The sequence below is a fragment of the Chionomys nivalis genome, chromosome 4 (genome assembly GCF_950005125.1).
Source record: "Chionomys nivalis chromosome 4, mChiNiv1.1, whole genome shotgun sequence".
NCBI classification, from domain to species: Eukaryota; Metazoa; Chordata; class Mammalia; order Rodentia; family Cricetidae; genus Chionomys; species Chionomys nivalis.
Window position 1 is genome coordinate 74702515 of NC_080089.1, and position 20674 is coordinate 74723188.

At 46.3% G+C, this 20674-nt stretch overlaps 1 protein-coding gene across 2 annotated transcripts in view; it reads right to left on the reverse strand.

The window, feature by feature from the left end:
- Positions 1-18856, reverse strand: part of Tmod2 (tropomodulin 2) — a 44991-nt gene extending 26135 nt beyond the window's left edge. Inside the window, exons 1-4 of one of the 2 annotated variants that reach the window (XM_057766753.1) lie at positions 18706-18856; positions 6421-6613; positions 3517-3673; positions 1075-1197 (exon numbers count right to left, since the gene is read on the reverse strand). In XM_057766753.1, the coding sequence (XP_057622736.1) occupies positions 1075-1197; positions 3517-3673; positions 6421-6546 (406 nt within the window). In that variant the 5' untranslated portion in view covers positions 6547-6613; positions 18706-18856. Of the gene's footprint in view, positions 1-1074; positions 1198-3516; positions 3674-6420; positions 6614-18117; positions 18461-18705 lie in introns of those variants that run through there. The other variant, XM_057766754.1, reaches the window with a different exon arrangement.
- Positions 18857-20674: the final 1818 nt, after the last annotated feature.

Consider the following 20674-nt stretch of genomic DNA (forward strand, 5'->3'; position numbering starts at 1 on the left):
GTTTGAATACTTGGTCCTGAGTTGGTGGAACTGTTCAGGAAGGATTAGGAGGTGTGGCCTTGTCAGAAAACGTGTGTACTGGGGTAGGCTTTGAGGTTTCAAAAGACGCATTCCCAGTGTGCAGACTCTCTGCTTCCTGTTTTTGGGTCCAGATGTGAGTATTCAGTTGCTCCTGCTGAACATGTCTTTGCTTCCCCACTACAGACTCTCACCTTCTGAAACCAAAAGCTCAAGGAAACACTTTCCTTTAGAAGTTGCCTTGGTCATGATGTTTCCACAGCAACAGGAAAGTAAACTGAGGCAATCCACATGTAAAATCAGTTAAAATAACAACCCTGTTATCATCGTCTTGTTTCGGTTTGTTAAGGAAACTAGAAGGCTAGATGACCTCCTGGCACAAATCAGCTTATAATGGCAATTGTGAGGGAGACCAAGAACACCACAGAAATGTGACCAAAAGGCTACAAAAGGTGGTGGTGCACACCTTTAATCCTGGCACTCAGGAGGCAGAGGCAGGCAGATCCCTGAGTTTGAGGCCAATTTGGTCTATAGAGCAAGTTCCAGGACAGTCAGGACTACACAGAGCAACACTATTTCATAAAAACAAAAACACTGAACAAAAAGAAAAGTGACCATAAAATGTGTGAATCCCACAAGTTCATTTTAATGTGGAAGTTTCTGGGAAAGCATATGGGGATATTATTTCATTCATTTTTAATTTCTATGTCAGCCAGGCTGGGCTCAAACTCACAATAATCCTCCTGTCTCAGCCTTTAGAGCGCTAGTGCTACCATTTCAGGCATGGGTCGCCACACCTAGCTTGCAATTTTATTTCTTTTAAGCTCTCAATATTATTCCATATCTGTTCTCTTTCTATTTATCACAGGAGTTTTGTAGGATGGGCACCATCTGAACAACAGAATGGGTTAAAACATGGCTTGCTCAGACACAGGATCCAGTCTCGATAAAACCAGGTGCTGCCACCCGGGCAGCGCCCACCAGCTACCAGCTCTGAGGTTTGCACCAGGGGAGTGAGTGCAAGCCTGAAGATCACCAGCCGGCCCAAGAACTAACCTGCAAGATCGTAGAGTTCAGTGTCAGAGGCGCTGGCCAAGGCTTCTTCCAGCTCTGGGTCCAGAGTCACTTTTTCTTCTTTTGGAGCTTCTACAGGCTTTTCTTTGGGGATAAACACTCTCCCTTTAAATCAGAATGAAAACAAAGATGACCGTGCTACGCTGCCTTATGGGTAAGGCGCCAGACTGAACAGAAGATGCACCGTTGGCGTGAAAGACACGTATCGCTGAGCTGTTTTATCATTTGAGGTCCCTGGTCCTGCTTCTTACCTCACAGCGCTCCCCGGGCCTACACTCGTTTCAGCAATCAAGCTTCTTTCTAATGGCGATAGTATCGTCAACTTGACAGGGTCTAGGGAAGGCAAGGCTCTAGGCATGTTTACGAGGGAGTTTCTAGACTGGGCTAATTGGGAAGACCCACCCTAAATGTGGGTGACTCCAGTCCATAGGCTGGGATCCTGGAAAAGGAGAATTGGTGATGGGTCCAATCTCTCGGACTCCGACCCGTGGATGTAAAGCGAGCCTCCGTCTTGGGCTTCTGCTGTCCCGCCCTCCCTGCCACAGTGGGCTGCACTCTGGAGCAGTGAGCCTAAACAGACCCATCATTCCTTACGTGCTTTTGTCAGAGCAGGACAGAGTCACTGCTCCACCAGCCATCTCCCAAGCAACAGGGTGCGGCCTTGTTGTACCTTTTAAACTCAGAAAGCTCTAGTCTTCCTTCGTCACAAGCCTCCTCCATATGAACCTGGATCCGGGGGTAATTAGCCAAAGCCACTCCTCTCCTCAGAGAAGAAATGACAAAAGCATTCCCCATAGTATTCTGTCATTATCTAACACATGCTGGGATTTTATTGAAGATTTTTTTTTTTAATTTAGTTTAAGCTTGTCACCATCTGGTAAGTCCAACAGCAACATGTGTTACCATAGAAACATCTCATACTCCACAGCAACCCACGGCTGTTTACCTGATTCATCACTGATCAGCTCTACGTTCTTAATTTCCTTCTCAGTATCATCAGACGTGTACAGCACAGAGGGGCGACAGGGATGGTGCATGCTCAGTGCTCTGTTTTCCTTGCCACTGAGTACAGGCTTAAAGACCACCTCCCTTTACTGGAGCTCAGAGGAAGGAGTACCTCCACCAGGTCACCCGGCTCTACTGCGGGTTCTCAAACTGATACCGAGACCACACAACCGCCAAAGTACACAGCAAACTAATTAACATGATCACAGAGCTGCGACAGCAATGCCCAGGGGCCATGGTCAGCAAGAGGGGTGAATACAGAGAGGGGCCAGGGGAATCTGAGACCCTAGCATTTAAGCTGAGAGCTTCATGGTTTTTAAAAAATTAATGGGGATATGGGTCAGAGAAAAGAGCTGATGAGAAAATTACCTTGAGTTGGACAAATCTGGGAACATGAGCAATGACACAGGCTGAGACTTAGCAAGGAAAGAACTGTAGCCAAGAGGCAGTGGAGGCTAGACCCATGCTGGGGTTGCAGCAGGAAGTTGGGACATTATGTAGGAAGCATGCCTGAAGTTCCAGCATTGGAGAGAGATGAAGTCAGGAACAGAATAAATTAACAATCTGTTTAGGCAGGAGAGGTGGGGAGGGAAGGGACAAGGGTGAACAGGGAAGGGAAAGTAAGGGAATGGAGGGAAGGGGAGGGAAAGAGAAGAGGAGCGAAGAGGAAAGAGAGGGAGAGGCTCTAGCACGGGCTTGCTCCTTACAGCTTTCCCAGTCACATGCTAGATGACAAGCATTTGAGGGCAGAACAAGGTCTGCTATAGAGTTCTGTACTGGGGATAGCAAATGCAAGCTGAATGAATGACAGACGGGCTTTTCATCATAGCATGAGGTTAGGGAGTCGGGCTACAAGCACTCTAGACAAAGCAGAAAGGCCTTGCCGAGATGCCTGCAGCTGAGACCCAAAAAGCTGAGCGAAACACACCATTGCCTATGCATCTCATTTTCAAAGCTTTGTCTTGAGACTTTGAAAAATTTTTTTTGACAAAATTAATTTCAGAACCATTATATCATCCCATGTAGTCATTTAATTCATCACATATCCGGCCATGCTTTTTTTTTCTTTTAAACTAATAAACTTTAATTTTGAGAAGAGCTTTAGGTTCATATCCAAATTAATCAGAAAATTCTCATATATCACTCCCCCCCCCCCCACTGACCTCCCCACTAACATCCCACACTATAGTGGGGGCATGTGTGACAACCAATGAACCCATAAAGCTCCACCGTCATTACCCATGAGCTGTAATCTACCTTAGGGTTCACTCTGGGTGCTGCATCTAACAGTCACAGTGTTCTGCAATCTCATGTGTAGTCCGTAGGCTTATTTCCTCTTCCCAGGTCAGCTCCTTCGGTTGATGCCCTATAATATGTCAAGGGCACCTTGTCCCAAGAGGTGCAGTCTGCGGCCCTTACCTTTCTTTTCTCCTGTGAAGGGCACAAAGTCCTCCCTGTCCTTCTGTTCCAATGCCTCCTTCTCCAAGTACATGAGGAGGTGCTCTCGGTCAAATGGGCCAGTGGCTGCTTTCTGGGTCTGGTCTTTCTGTCGGAATCCGGCCGGTAGCATCGCACTCTGACAAGACAGATACGAGAGGAAGGGAAGACACGTGCTGGACCGAGTTTGTTATTTCTTTACTCTTTTGGACTTTTTGTAAGTGGAAAAGTGGTGGTGGTGGGCACTTATACTGGCTGAGGAATGGGGTCTCTAGGATGTTTCTAGGGACATGTTATTCAACCTCCTTTGCTAATGGAGGAAACCCAACCAGCTCAAGGGACATAGTGACAGGAGCAGCAGCCTCTGGACCTTCTGCAGCTGCCTTCTAGAATGTGGAGGGAAAAGTTCTCTCTGTGTCCATCACGATTAGGTTTGGTCAGGTATGCACACAAGGGCTGCTGATGACTACACTCACTTCTAAACTGTTTCCTCCAGACGTAGCTGAGAGGTAAGGAAATACTATGGTGTATGTCGATATTTGCCCGAGTAAGATTCATTTACTTGTCTTTTTGAGACACAGTCTCATGTAGCCTTGGTTGGCCTCAAACTCACTATGGAACTGAGGCTGGCCTTGACTCCTGATCCTCCTGCCTCTGCTTCCTGAGTGCTGGGATGAAGAACATGTATCAACATGCTCAGCTTTTGTTCTAGGTTTTCTGTTTCTCTTTTTTCTTTTTTTGCCCGATAAAGTCTCACCACATAGCACTGGCTGTCCTGGAACTCACTATGTAGACCAGGCTAGCTTTGAATGCTCAGAAATACATGTGCCTCTACCTCCCAAGTATTGGGATTAAAGGAGTATGTCACTATACCTGGCTTTACTTTTGATTTTTAAGTCAAGATCTCACTTTGTAGCCCATGCTGACTTAGAACTCACTATGTTGCTCAGGCTTGACCCAAACGCACATTCTTCCTCAGCCTCCCAAGTGCTGGAATGACAGACATGTGGCATTATGACCACCTGCTCTGATTACGCCTCAAGTTCTTTCCTTATATGTATAAAAATATACTTAAATAAAAAAATTAAATGTTCAAAGTACCTGGTATAGCAGGATGTCAGATAAATAGCTTTATTTACTTACATCTTTAGAGTTAAGTCACTATTTTGGATGCCTCCAATTTTAAGTTTAAGATAATGTCATCAGGGCTGAGGAAAATACTTGCTAAAGAAACACTATAATGAGATATTGAGCTTTTTAAGAACTGATAAAAATTTTGAAAACCTCCCCAAATTCACTTGGTGTTATGAGGATAATCATCTACACACTGTGAAAGAATTTCAAGTTATTTGTGTATTTGAACAAAATAATACCAGTTGTGGTAGCACATGCAATCCCAATACTTTGGAGGTGGAGGCAGAATAATCAGAAATTCAAGATTATTCTTGCATACATAATGATTATGAGGCCTGTCCCTGCTATTGGAGACCCTGTCTCAAAAAAACAAGAAGAGAAAAATATGATATAAAGTCAGGCATGGTATTGCAGGCTTACAGTCAACACATAGAAGGGCAGTTTAGGCTACATACCATGTTCCAGGCCAGCCTTAGCTACACAGTGAGACTCCATCTTACACACACACACACACACACACACACACACACACACACACACACGAACGAACGAACGAACGAACGAATAAATAAATAAATAAATGAAATAAAGATTAATTCTGGGCTGGCTGTAGTATTACAAATATTTAATCCCATCACTTTAGAGGCAGAGGAGGCTAAATCTCTATGAGTTTGAGACTAACCTGGGCTACACAGTGAGTTTCAGGCCAGACAAGGCCACATAGTGAGACCTGCCTTTAAAAACAAAAGTCTGGGCTGGGTGGTGGTGGTGCTCGCCTTTAATCCCAGCACTAGGGAGGCAGAGGCAGGCGGATCTCTGTGAGTTCGAGGCTAACCCGGTCTACAAGAGCTAGTCCCAGGACGGGCCCCAAAGCTACAGAGAAACCCTGTTTCAAAAAACCAAAATAAATAAAACAAACAAACAAACAAAAAACCAAGTTTGACTAGTGTGGTGGCTCATGCCTGTAATTCTAACACTTGCGAGGTTGGGAGATAAAGACAGCGGGGGATTCAGGTCATCCTCAGCTAAGCAGTGAGTTTGCAGCCCACCTAGGCTACAAGATCCAGTGTCAACAAACAAAGAGTCTGGGGCTATAGTTTAGTTGGTGGGGAATTTGCTTCACTTTCATAAATGTCTGGGTTAAAGCCCTAACAGGCTGAAATGTCTGTAACCCAGCACATGGGAGGTGGAGACAGGAAGATCAGAAGTGTAAGGTCATCCTCAGGTATTATAATATATGATATTCCAGGACAGCCTGGAATACATGAGACCCTATCTCACAAAACTGAAACAATGATTAAAAAAATAAAACCAAAGGAAACTACACTACAGAGGTGTTTTCAACAACACCTGGGACATTTACCAGTGTGGGATCTGTGTGACTCACCCTTGTACGTGTGCCTTCCAATTATGAAAAGGAGTTAATACCATTTTCCCCAAGGACTCTTGGGCCCAGCAAAGGATCTGACACTTGGAAAATACTCAGTTTAGTCCTACACTAAATCAGACTGCTCTTTCCCAATGGGAAACACTTTTCATCCTCTATGAACTAGTTTTTGAGAAACACACCTGTCATTTCTCACTGTAGTGACCCTGGCCCTGAACCTGTAAAAGAGCATAAGCAGCAATGGAGAAAGAAGAGCCCAGAATTCTACAGAGGGGCTGCAGACACTTTGGAGATGGCTGAAGGAGAGCCTGCCCCCTTTCTCCCACGCTCTCACTAAGCAACCACTCCAGTTCCATGCCACCAACCTCGGGATCTAGGTCGTCCAGAACATTTTCCAACTGTTTCAGCTCCTCCTCTGAGAGCTTGCCAAGAAGCTCATCCTCATCGATGTTCTTGTATTTCTCCAGCTCCTTCTGAAAGGGGAGCGCCATGGTTTCGCAGGTACACCTTTCTCATGCACTTGGAAGTGGGCCAGCTTCCCGGGACTTCACACTACCACTGTTAAAAGAGCAACACTGTCATCTCCTTGCTGTAAACTGCAAGATTGGTAATGGATTGTGCTACACTGGCCATGGATTCTACTGCAAAGACAATTCATCTGGAAGGCAGCATTGCCTTCAATTGCAGAGCAGGGCACAGCCCGCGGTATTTTCACATACAGCATTATTTCAACTATGTTTTCCCCTTTAGGGTAGCCCTGTAAGGAAGCCTGCAAGATACCACCATTCGGGGGCTGGGAGGTGGCTCAGAGGTTAACAGCTCTGACTGCTCTTTCAGAGGTCCTGAGTTCAATTCCCAGTAACCATATGGTGGCTCACAACCATCTGTAATGAGATCTGGTGCCCTCTTCTGGCCAACAGGCATACATGCAGGCAGAACACTTTACATAATAAATAAATACATCTTTTTAAAAAAAAAGACACCACTATTCGATGGATTTTACAGACTGTGACTGAGCTGGAGGCGACAGCAATGGGATTTGTGCTGGCTTCTGGCTCCCAGGGTAGTGAGTGCTTTTCCATCCTACTACAAGGCCTCTCCCGGCTTTCCATCGAAAACCAGGGAAGAACAATGACTAATTGTATGGTGGTTGTAAGCAGCACACTTGTGCCCTTTCAGGGTAGAGAGTGCTGTGAAGGACACAGAATGGGATCCATTCAGGGAAGAGTTCAGAGGACCGGTGTGAGGACACATTGTCCCGTGCAATGAAACCAAGAGACGTTCTCAAGCCCTGGCCACAGTTGAGAGTAGTTCTCTCTCTCTCTCTCCTCTTTTTCCTTCTTCATTAACTTATTTTTTTATAAAATGATATCTTTGAGAGTACTTTAATAGTATTTTTTATTATTTGAAAGTTCCCCCCTTGAAATGATGTCTTTTGATCGCATCTGTCCACTACTACAGCCCTCCAGCACTTTCTAGTGCCCGGTACCCCAATTTCCTCCCAGCTTCATGCTCTCTTTTTATCTTGGTTGTTATAGTTTCTGTAGTCATTCTCCCTAATTTTTCTTTCTTTATATCCCCCAAACATTCTCTCTTAGCCCCCCCAGCCCTCTGAAATGCCTCATCCTTAAACTTTCACATCAAAAGCAAATTTTACTCAGTCCCTTGCAGAAAATTCTTCAGCTCTTCCCTAGTGAGACAATGCTGCATTCCATCCCAGTCAGCCCCTCCAAGACAGTGGGTGTAGCTATGTACCTGCTATTGCTGAGGGCAGGGCTAGAGAAGTACCCCAGGAAGATCACAGCTCAGCTAGACAGCCACACAAACAGCCAGAATGTGGTAAGTGTTACGATAATGTCTGAAGTAGGTCAAAAAAATACTAGGTAGGGGAAGGGGAGGTTTGAGAGTCACCTTAAAAAGAGATGTTATTGACCCTTGAAGGAAGAGGTCCTGAGGAGGACATGGATGCGCAAGGGCCATCTAGGATAGAGAAAGCATAAGCAGAGATATGGGAGAGGATAGTTCATGCAGGGTTGGGGTGGTTAGGAGGAGGATTTGTGTGTGGAGTGGCAAGAATGGGACATCTGTGAAGGGGCTTCTTTACGGGCTACGCTAAGGGACCTGGATCTTACCAACCGAGCTACGTCCCTGACCCCTGAATTAAGGACCTAGCATAGGGAAAGCATTCTGAACTTTCTGAGCAGGCACAGATTACTTCAAAGTACTAAGGCGACGGAAGACGAAGGCAAGTGGCCATGGCAGGGACAGAAGGTCAGAACATCGTGATTTCTGACTTTGAAGATGCAGGAAAGGCCATGAGAAGAGGAATCTTGGGCCTCTGAAAGCTGGAAAAGGTTAGGACTTTCCCCCTGCAGCCTTTAGAGAGCAGCAACGTCCAGTTGACACCAATGAGATCATTTGGGTCTCTAACTTCTGTAGCGGCAACACATTAATTTCTAAGCAACTGAATTTGCTCTTTGTCACAGCAACAATACAGACACTAATACTTACTCTCCCCAAACACTCTCATCTCCAGGATAACTGTTCTAGAATAGTCCGTTCATCCTTCCATTTCTGCTCTCCACTCTGCTCTGTGCCCTAGGAGAACTGTCTCCTTAGGCTGCACCTGGGTTCCTGTCCTTTCTGGCTTTTGTTTGGCCAACAGGAGGCAACCAGAGGCAAAGCAGAGGACACAGAGGCATGGGAGGAGGGCGGGTGTGGAGAGGGTGTTTCAGAAGCCCATGCCACCCCACAGGCCATTGGGGTGGTAAAGGGTCTCTGTTATGACGCTTGCCAGATTTCTCCCTTGTTGTTTCTCCAAAGCTTCCTACATCCTTGCAAAGGGCCTTTTTATTGAATCAGTCTCAAGTAATTTCGTCTGAGACCACCCTCTGTTTCTTGTCGGGAAGCTGGCAGATGTGGCACCATTGCTTGGAATGCTCCTTTCTCTTTGTGCTCTGTTCCTGAGGCCTGGCAAAGATCCCAAGCTCTGCAGGACCTCAGGCCTTCAGCGTGAGGGCGGCCTTTGGCCACTCAGCCCGGCTCTTGTGTTTCTCCCCTCACTCTTTGCTTTCTTTTCACAGTTCCTCTTCCTCTGCCTTAAATACTGCTGTCCTTCAAAGTCTTATCTTAGAAATGATTTTCTCATCCCTTACCAAGGGCGCTTACTTACTTTGAAATTTTAATATTTTATTTTTTCCTTTATTAAATTTGAAAATTTAATTGTTATCTATATTCTGTTAACTATAAAAATCTGTATCAGTATCCTAAATTTTATTCCTGAGGACCAGATCTGAATTATCTAACCAAAATCCTCCCTTGACTAGAATCTTAAAACCTTCCTTCAGACCCTTAAAATGTCAGAATAGCTCTTACCTGCTACTCCTCTAGGATTTCAAGAAGTTGTTTAGAAACCAGGGTGTCATTCTTTTTTTTTTTGGGGGGGGGGTTTCGAGACAGGGTTTCTCTGTGGCTTTGGAGCCTGTCCTGGAACTAGCTCTGTAGACCAGGCTGGTCTCGAACTCACAGAGATCCGCCTGCCTCTGCCTCCCGAGTGCTGGGATTAAAGGCGTGCGCCACCATCGCCCGGCTCAGGGTGTCATTCTTGATGGTTTTCCTTTGCCTCCTTTCTACTCACTAATCACCAAATCCTATCCTTACTGGACGACGAGGAGAACATGTCCACTTCTCCATCCACATCGCCCTTGACCTTCTGATCATTCTAGACACAGTAGTCAAAGTGATGTTTTTTTAAACTAACTTTTTAGTCTTTTAAAATCCCCCAGTGGCTTCTCATTGCCCCGAGATAAAGTTCAAATTCACACTCTGGCCTCTGTAGTTCCATCCTCCTCTTCCTCACTGCCTTCCTCATGTCCTCCAGGACCACTTCCAATTCCTGGCTCACTTATGTTCCCTTTGCTCAAAGCACTCAGAAGGTAACGAGTGATGAAGGTTAAATGGGTAACTCAAAGTCCACCCTCGCTGACTCTGCCAGACTCGTCCCGAGTCTCAATGTGAGCTTCACCTCTTCCAATGCATCAGACCCTGAATCAAAATCTGGGTCCTGTGCTCCCCCTACGTGCTCCTTCGACTGCAGTCTGGCTCCGGCACCAATGACTTGCTAATCTCAGTGAGGGCAGGGACTATCTAACTTTTATTTACCAATAAAATCTTGGCTCCCAGCACAGATCCTGACCCACAGTAGACATCCAATAAATACTGATGTCAAATGGAGGAAATGAGCTCAGAGGAGTGAGGTGGCCATGGGTCCAGAGATCTTTCCACTGCAGTTATTTTCCCACCCCCCCCCACCCCTCCTGGAGCCTGCTGAGATCACCTAAGCCCACAGAATCGCTTTTCTCCCTCAGTTTGCTTTGTCTACATTGAGACTGGAAGATGAGTCTGGTAGAGTCAGTGAGGCGTGGGCTCTGACTCAGCCATTTAACATTCATCATCTGTTGTCTTTCATGTATGTTATTATACATACAAGTATGCTACTCTACAGTTCTCTCTCCAGGTATCACCCTGCCCCCAGAAAACAGGGACCACATTCTTATTCTCGATGCACTGAAAGCCTACCTTCCCCAAAACTGCTGAGATACGGCAGTGGACAAAACAGACAGTCCTAACTGAGTCTATAATTCACAAGGGAAAAAGAGCATCCAATAATAATTTAACCACCAATAGTGCCTGACAGCAATTTTCACATTCTATAGCAAGGTGCCAGGGGGTCTCAGAGCCAGAGGAAAAAACAGGAAAGTTGTATTTGTTTAAAGTGTAACAGTGACCTGAAGATTCAAGGAGAACCTAGTTGTTACTGTTATTATGGTTGAGTTTTTGTTTTTGTTCTTCTGTTTGAGGCAGGGTCTCACTCTATAGCCTAGGCTAGCCTGGAATTTGCTGTTTAGCCTAGGGCTGGCCTCAAACTTGTTGCAATCCTTCTTCAGCCTCCTAAATGTTGTGACTAGGCATATATAACCAAACCCAGCTATTTATTATTATTATTATTATTATTATTTTATTTTTGAGACAGAGGCAGGAGGATTGACACAGGTTTGAGGCCAGCCTGGTCTACATAGCAAGAGTTCCACCTCAAGACAAAACCAAACCCCTAAAACAAATCCAGGTGGGCTGTAGGGAAGAACACAGCCTTCTCATAGCTTCTGAAGTCAAATCCTGATTTCCCAGGGCTCGGCTGGCCTTCTGTACCCCACCCAGGCCCTGCTGGGTTCGCATTTGTTTCCCTCCCCAGGAGTGATGAGGCAGTGGAAAGTTTACAAAGTCCTGCCACAGACTCGCCTCCAGCAGGGTGTCTGTCCCATGGCAAACAGTCAACACGCAACAGGATACCAATGCACACACCGGAAGGGAGCATGTGCCTCTGAAGCTTCCAGGAGCTCAGGTGGGCAAACACAGTCTGTCGGCAAAATGGAAAATAGGCGTGGCCGTGAGCCGAAGGAAGTGTCTCTTCCTGTTACCCAGAAACATAAGCCTTGGGAAGGAAGGTTCAGAGTGTGGTTTTCTGTGTTTCTTTTTTCACTATCTTGTTAAAATAACTATGCTGCAAAAGAGGAAAATCAGCCTTTTACGTCGCTACACAAAGACAAACCAAACCCCAGACTGATGCTACTGACTTATTCCTGAGTCAGTAAATGATATTAATCTTCTTTTGTTTAGTATACCTTCATTATTTCACCATAGTTGAGATTTACACAAGAGTCAAACCACATTTTCTTATCCACCGAGCCATCTTTCCAACCTTCAAACCATATTTTCTAAAACTAATAAACAGAACATCAGTTCATCAAAGCCCCTCAAACAAAGCACACACTGGCCCTGCATACTTAATTCATCTCTACTTTTTTTTTTTCTGGGTTGGGATGAGATAGGCTCTCACCATAAAGCCTTGGCCGGCCTTTGGAACACACTCTGTAGACCAGGCCATCCTCAAACTCATAGAAATCCTCCTGCCTCTGCCTCCAGAGTGCTGGGATTAAAGGCAAGGGCCACCACACCTGTCTTTAATTCATTTCTCAATGCTGGGCAAATATAAAGATGTGGTAATTGTAGCCTGAATTATGAAGCCTAGCTATTTGAAGACGGGCCAGCAAAATCTTTTCCTTTGTTTTAAACTGTCAAGAAGCCAGGCATGGAGGTGCAGGCCTGAAATCCCAGCATTCTGAGATGGATGCGGGAAGATCAGGAGTTCGAGGCTAGACTCATATACACAGTGAGTTGAAGAACAACCTGAGCTACGTGAGACTCTATCTTTCTCTGAGAAATAATATCCATTAGAGGATGAAATACACAGAATACAAGAGAGGGAAATTTACTGGCAAAAAATTACAGCAAAGGGGGGGGGGTGGAGAGATGGCTCAGCGGTTAAGAGCACTGGCTGTTCTTCCAGAGGTCCTGAGTTCAATCCCCAGCAACCACATGGTGGCTCACAACCATCTGTAATGAGATCTGGTGCCCTCTTCTGGCCTGCAGATGCACATGCAGACAGAACACTGTCTACATAATAAATGAATAAATAATTAAAAAAAATTACAGCAGGGCAGATGATGGAGGAAGGTCATTGGTTAATTAATAAAGAAACTGCTTGGCCCTCATAGGTTAGAACATAGGTAGGTGGAGTAAACAGAACAGAATGCTGGGAGGAAGAAGAAGTGAGCTTAGACGCCATTTCCTCTTCTCTGGGGCAGATGGGTGAAGCTCCGACCCAGGATGGACGTAGGCTAGAATCTTCCTGGTAAGCGCACCTCAAGGTGCTACACACATTAATAGAAATGGGCCAGGCAGTGTTTAAAAGAATACAGTTTGTGTGTTGTTATTTTGGGACATAAGCTAGCCAGGCGGCCGGGAGCTGGGTGGCAGGAAAGCAGCCAGCAGCTCCTTCAACAGGCAGAGACTGAGCAGGCTGAAAGAAAAGCAAGGGCCTGATCCGACCAGATTCACACAGTGTTTCCAGCTGAGACTATTCAAATCTTATAGCACAGAAACTGTCAGATGTTTTCAGCCTACAAGTAGTTCCCCTTTATAACAATAAACCACAGAAAAAGGTTCTTTCCTAGCTTGGAAAGCACAGAAGGCCTGGTAGCATTGTCTTAGACGTTAAAGCAATGGACTTGAAAGCACAGAAGACTAAAAGCAAGCCTTGGAGGTAGCCAGGCCAGGGCCTCATGATGCAGGCACACATGAAACTGATGACCTGACCTCTGCAAAACAGGCAAGGAACAGTGCAGCCACACAGTGCATCACCACAGGGCAGAATGTAGAGCTGAGCCATTTCTCCAGTCCTGTCATCATCACCACCACCATCATCATCACCATTATCATCATCATCGTCATCATCTTCATCACCATTATCATCATCACCATCTTCATCATCATCACCACCATTATCACCACCACCACCATCATCATCATCATCATCACCATCTTCATCATCATCACCATCATTACCATCATCATCACCATCTTCATCATCATCACCATCTTCATCATCATCACCATCATCATCATCATCATCACCATTATTATCATCATCGGGGGGAGAGGAGAGGAGAGTGTCTCATGTAGCTCTTGCTGGCCTTAAGTGTCTGAAACTCTTGCCTCATCTCCAAAGTGCTTAGAGTATAGGTGTGTGCACCAGTCCTGGATTCGTGCCGCTTTAGTACGTCCCTCATCCTGCCATTGGGAATTGAAAGACTTCTAACTTCCTGACACCATGGGTTTCCTGTTTTCATCCTTTGATTCATCTGCTTTCCTGGCTTCTGCCTGCTCTTGTGGTCTTTGATCTACCTGTCTCCTTTTCTTTGGCACTGGTCAGCTAAGTTTTGATTTATGCCTTGTTATGAGCTGCGGGTGGTATGGGCAACTTGATTCAGGATTGCTTACAAACCGACTCAGGATGATAGGTAAGCCATAAAGCAGGTGGTGTGCAATGGCCTTGCAATTCAGAATGGCTGTCTATAAACAAGGGCGCTGTCTGCTCACATCCACATTGCCCACATGATAGCCATGCTCATGAGACTCCAGAGTCCTCCTAGAACTCTGATGAGGGGCCTCTTGGTTCTTCCTCAGTTCTGTGCCCCAATTGTGTGGCATTGTCATGTCCAGGCTTGGTAGAGCTTGTCCAGGAACTCCTGCCACTCACAGTCCTAGAACCAACCTTCTGCCAACATAGTTGCCACTAAGGGAATCAGGGAAACTGGTAATACACATGAAAGAAATAATTAATAGGATAGTCTTCTAGTCTTCCCTCCTTCCTTTCCCTTCCTTCCTTCCTTCCTTCCTTCCTTCCTTCCTTCCTTCCTTCCTTCCTTCCTTCCTTCTTTCCTCCCTCCTTTCCTTTCCTTTCCTTTCCTTTCCTTTCCTTTCCTTTCCTTTCCTTTCCTTTCCTTTTCTTCCCTCCTTCCTTCCTCCCCCACCCCCCACCTGTCTCTCTGTCTTTTTCTCAGTAAAGAAAGGGGCAGAGTTAAAATAGGCTCTCACTATGTAGAGGCTGGCCTGGAACTTGCTATTTAGCCCAGGCAGACCTTGACACTGTGATCCTCCTGTACCAGTTTCCTGAGTGCTGAGATTACACACATGTACCACCATACCTGACAGATAGGGTAGTCTTGATACTCAGGCAGGAAGGCTGAAAATATAAGAGCAAAAATAATAACCAATCATAGCTCTCAGGATGGATGTACTGAAATACAGGATATCAAAGAATTCAAACTGGTTTTGGAGGGAGCGTGAGTTAAAGGCTGAATTAAAAAAAAAAAAGCATGAGTTAAGGAAGACTGAGGCTGAATGTGGTGGCGCACGCCTTTAATCCCAGCACTGGGAGGCGGAGGCAGGCAGATCTCTAAGTTTGAGGCCAGCCTGGTCTACAGAGTGAGTTCCAGGACAGTCAGGGCTACCCAGACAAACCCCATCTCAAACAAACAAAAAACATCACCACCACCACAAATGGAAAACAAAAACAAACAAGGCTCAGTGGTAGAGTGCTTGCCTAGCACTTGTGGGCCGCATCTTTAATCCCCAATATGACCAGGGTGGAGAGGTCTTTCAGGGTAGTTCCTAGTTAGGGTAAGAATTATTGAGGGTTGGGAATTATTAGCACAGTTACCCCACTAATAACGGTGAGTTCCACACCTGCTACTTTAATCAATTGCATGTCAAATTATCTAAAAAATAATATTGGGGCTGAATATAGGGGCCAGTGGTAGGTTGCTTTCTGAGGAAGACTCTGAGCTTATGACTAGCGCAATCTCTACTGTGTATACCTTCTTCTGGTCACGCCATAAAAACAGCAGGGAAAGTTATACAGTTACACTGTGTTAGGTATACGTAATTTAAAGAGGCTTTAAATACCTGGGGAGCATACATTTGGTTGCATGAGAATGCTATGATATTTTATAAAAAGGACTTCAAATCTTCTGATGGGGGGGATGGTTTTCAATGACAAATTTCCTGTGGGTACCAAGGACATGATGACACTTTATGTTACAGCGAGGGGATTCTTCTCTTAAGCATAAATGGTCAATAGTAGTTAAGAAGATCCAAAAGAAGTGACTCTTCCTTGACTCCATCAACATCTCTGGGAGGATCTGTGTCTTGCTTGGGAATGTGAAGTTAAGAGCTTTCTCTCCGACTCACCACAGCGGCCAACAGCCATGCAGCCCTCTACAGCCCTTTCTGTGTGTTTGCTTATTTTTTAAAATTCCCCTCCAATTTCTTATTTAAAAAGTTCAATCCTACAAAAGAGTGCAGCAAAATCCAGCTGCACCCCGCTCTTCTTGCCTCCCTAGCTCTCACCACTTGTGGCCAGGCTCCTGAATGTGCTCTACCGCCACGGAAGGCCCTTCTCTCATCCTGCAGTGTGTACTGTGGATAGATGTAACAGTGCTCCACCTCCAAACTCCCAAACTTTCATAGCATCCATCAGAAGGCGCTTTGGATGCTGCTGGGGGAGAAGAGTCATCAATGGATACCCAAACAGTGAACCCTGAATACCGACCAGCCAGGCAAGATGTGCTTACTGGCTCAACGGTGACAGGAAGGTGATGGGGGTAACCAACAGTTTCTGACTAAATTGGAGGCCTGCTACACAGGAGAGGGAATGCATGCCTGGTCTAAAGGCCATGGCTTGGGAGGTTAGAGTCCCATTGATGCTTTGCTAAATGGACATGCCGTCACACTGTATTCTACGCCCATATATTATGTCTATGCTCATATTTTAGTGCTGCTCTCAACTCCGGCCAGAGAAGATTCTGCAGCGGTGGGCAGCAGTTGATGCAGAGACTCTTAAATGACCAAAGTATTGAGAAGTGGCTATCGAGTGCTCATCCCTAAATGGGACATCTTTATCAACCACCTCAAAGCGCAGGGAGCATCACTTAGGAGGGAGTGGAAAGAATGTGAGAACCAGTGGATGGGGAGGAGGGCAGGGAAATACTGTCTTCTAGACATGACCCAGCTGTTGGGCTCATGAGTTCACAGCAGCTGTAATCACTAATGCAGGACCTTCGGAATGAGCCAACAAGAGCATTCAACTTTGGATTTAGTAGGTGACCACCATTATTGCCATTACCATAACCACTGCCAAAGGCATGAGGGTGGGAAGGGGATGTATTGGGGGTTAAGGACGGATGGGTAGGATCAAGGATATTGTGCCAAATAATAAGTAAAGGTATTTTTTAAAAGATTTAAATAAAAAAATACCAGAACAATCTCCTATATACTACAAAACTATTACTGCACTTAAGAACAGTAATTCCATGGTGTCTAATATACAGTCCGTATTCAGGTATCTTGAACATCTACAAAATATCTGTACTTATTTCTTTATTTTGGATGCAAGATTGAGACATGGTCTCACTATATGATGCCCAAGCTGGCCTGAAACTCACTATGTAGGCCAATCTGGTCTCAAAGTCACAGACATCTACCTGCTGGCATTAAGGAAGGCACCGCCATGTCCTGACCCCCAAATGATCTTTGACAGCGACCGTTTCCTCATCTAGGAGTCAAAGTCCACACACACCAATCCACAGTGACTGGTATAGCCATCTGTGATAGCTGTACCCTTGCATCATTCACCCATGAATACTCCATGGGGTGAAACTGTGCAGGAGACTCACCAGGGGTACTGCCTTCGCGGGGATGATGGAAACTTTCTAATTCCAGCATTGTAAAGACACGCTCTCCCTGAGTAAGACACTCTGAAAGAATATGAAACCCTGCTCTGACCCTTCTTTCCCGCAAAAGTTTTGTACTGGTTGATAGTTGGGTCAGTGTTTGCACAGTGCCTCTCTCAGCCTTCCTATTGTGCATTCATTTTTCACACAATAACCCATCAGTACCACTCTCTCTTTCCTCACCCTATATTCTTTCTGGAGTCTCTGCCCGCACCTTCTTGCAGAGCACATTTGACGTCTCAGGCCCAGCCCTAGGGAGCCACCGACCTATATCAGCTGATCCCACTGCCTTCAGCAAACAAAACCACCACACTGTGGCTTCCCAATTTATCTGAACATAAACCCCGAAACCTTTGTGATATTTATTGACAAGAATAGAGTAAATCGGGTAACAACAAACAAAAACCAAAACCACCTCGATTAACTAAGTCCTGAAAACCTTCCGGCTTCCTTGATGAAAACTGTTCTGTCTCCATCACGCTTTCTGTAAATACTCTTGTCATTTCAGTCCCTTGATACAAATGCCTAAGAAGAAAAGCGGTGCAGAAACCATTTCACCAAATACCCCATTTTACATGGAGAACACAGCTCAGCGGCGAAGATCCTGGCCCAGGTCTCTTAGTTCCTCAGTGGTGGAGCTGCTACAGAAACCATGCTTTTAAATACCTCCTCTGATGTTCTTTTTTTTCTCCTTTCCTAAGCGCATGATGAATCAGATATTTAAAAGGAGCCGAAGAAGCGGTGGCGTTCTCGGCTTCTTCACTGTAATTTGCATTTTAGCCGCATCACTCCCCCCTCCCACCTTCTGACATTTTAAAGTAAAAATTCCCAAACCTATTATTATTATTATCATTATTATTTGAAACCGACCTTCATTTTTTGCAGGTCAACAGGTTAAGGCAAGGAAGTCCCGGGAAGGCACGAACCAGCATGATTTTGACCAGAAAAAATAAGAAAAATATTCTCTGGGACCTGCAAAGGGCGGCTTTTTGATGGCTGAAGCGTCCTGTGACAGCTCCGGGAACCTCAGGAAAGAAGCTAACCCGAGTCCTCCCTTCCCAGGCTCCTGCACAAATGAGGCCGCGAGATGCTCCAGACTCCAGGAGCTTATTACACGTTCACCGGAGAGGAGAAAATGGGAAACAAAGCCCAACGTGGAAAACCCCAGCTCCGCAGCCCCGGGCGACCAGAGACCGCGCCCTCTCTGCATCTGCGTGTGGAGTGCGGTGTTGAGGGGGCTGCGGGGCATGGTGCAGCCGGTACCCAGACGCGTCCCGGGCCACCCCGCGCCATCCCCGCCTCCCCACGCACCCGCCACCCGGGTGCAAGCTGCTGCGGGCTGCGCTTGGCTGCGTGCCACGCCATGGAGCATCCTCCCGCGGACACGCAGGGTGCGGCAGCCCCTGAGCTGCACTTGGGCGCTGCAGACAGGCTGCCCCTCTCGCCCCAGTTTCTCACCCTTTCTTGCGCCCATCCCGAAGCGGAAGGTGCTGCCCAGCAGCAGCCTTAGAGCCCCGAGCTCGAGGGTCGGATCCGCAGGGGCGGCGCCTTGGCCCCGGGCTAGAATTGCGATCAACAGGCGGCTCGGGGGGCCGGGCGCAGCGCGGGGTGCGCGGCTGCACCGGGGCAGCCTGGGAAGCGTAGTTTCTGCGGTGCGCGGTGGCCACGCGGAGGCAGGACACCTGCCCTGGCCGCAGCTGAGTCTCTCGACAACGCGCTGGCCTCGCAGGGTCCTGCCCTAGAGTCTGGAGCAATATGTGCTAGCGCTCAACGGGGCAGGTGGAGCCTGGGCTTGGGGAAGCTGAGTAGGCTGTGTGGAGATGCTCAGGATCACTGACGCGGTGGGTGGCAGAGGCTTGGCAAGACTGTGGACAAGTGAGCATCTTTCTGTGCAGCCTTCGGGCCAGACTCAGGAACAGAGCAGGCCTGACCTAGAATTTACTGGCTGGGCGTGGGTGTGGAAAGGACTAAATGGGTTAATTGCTTAGGGAAGAGGAGGGGAAAGCTAGCTGAGGTTTAGGGAGCTTGATAAAAGTTTTGGTTTGAGAGTGTTGGAGATGCTTACATGCTGGCTTCACAAGACTCAAGGTCCTCATCTGTAAAATGTTTACAGCTTAAAGATACGATGTTGGAGTCAATGACTACATCCGTGTCTGTCTGTGCTAAGAGCATACACAAATGAGGATTCTTTTATCGTAGTTGCAAGAGAGGGTTTTTGGACGGAAAGCCCTACAAAAAGTGCAATGCAAGAGATAGCTGCGTCTCATTGGCCTGTGGCTCACTGGGTAGACGTTAAAAACTCCCTGAGTTTATTACTGTGGATCTCACATTTGTCTCACTTTCTCCCCTGAAGATGTGCTGGAATGTCCTTTTCTCTCTACCTGGTTCTTAGGAGCCATAGAGTATTTTCTTGTTTCCGAAGCATGAAAGGGGTGGGATGAATCCCTCATTATGAAGTACATAGTATATGAGTTCCTTCCAAAGATTTATTTTTCAGGGTGGGCAGGGTCTTATTATGTAGCCTAAGCTGGTCTTGAACTCATAATCCTCCTGATTTTGTTTCCTGAGGCTCGGGATGTACCACTACGCACACAATAGAGGCATTTTCTAATTAGATTTGTTTTCTCTCTTTTTGACTTCTTGTTGGGTACTTTGAGCATGACCTTTGCCAGGGTACTTGACCTTTACAGCCGTGTTGAGTTTTTTTTTCTTTTCAAGTTGCTCCATGCAGTATTTCACTGTATGGTGGAATTTGTGTTTAGAAACATAGTGTAGGAACATGAACTAAAGAGATGAATGCAGCAGGGCTGATGGAATCCACAGCAGACAAAGGACGGATGAGAGTAAACGCCAATGAATGCTGTCTGGAATGAGGTATGCAATAGCCATGTGGTTAAAGAAACGGGCTGCAGAGGAAAGTCTACAGCTGAAAATAATAACAGCAACCTCACATTTGTGTGGAAACACACTTCCCGATTCCCGTGTTGGCCTTAGCTTTGTAACAGCCCTGTGAAATAGCCAGAGGAGTCATTCACGGCGGAGAGAGTGGAGAACTGACGCAGGCTTGTCCAGCTTAGCTGGTCATTAGGGACGTCTTCTCGCCATCTCCCCTGGCCACAGCAGCATTTCCATTTGTACATTTCAAAACAGGGGTGACTAGAGATATGGCTCAGTCCTTAACAGAATTGCTACTCTTCCAAAGGACACAAGTTCAGTTTCCAGCACCTACAAGAGACAACCACAGCATGTTTTAGGGTATCCCGTGCCATTTTCTGATCTCCTAGAACATCCTCACACTTGTAATATACACACTATAAACAAACAAGCAAGCAAACAAACAGGCCAATGGGACCAAGTCAGATACTAGAGCTGGTCTTTTAAGGTCCTGGGAACTAGGGTGGTGAACACAGGTATGCATGGCTGCTGA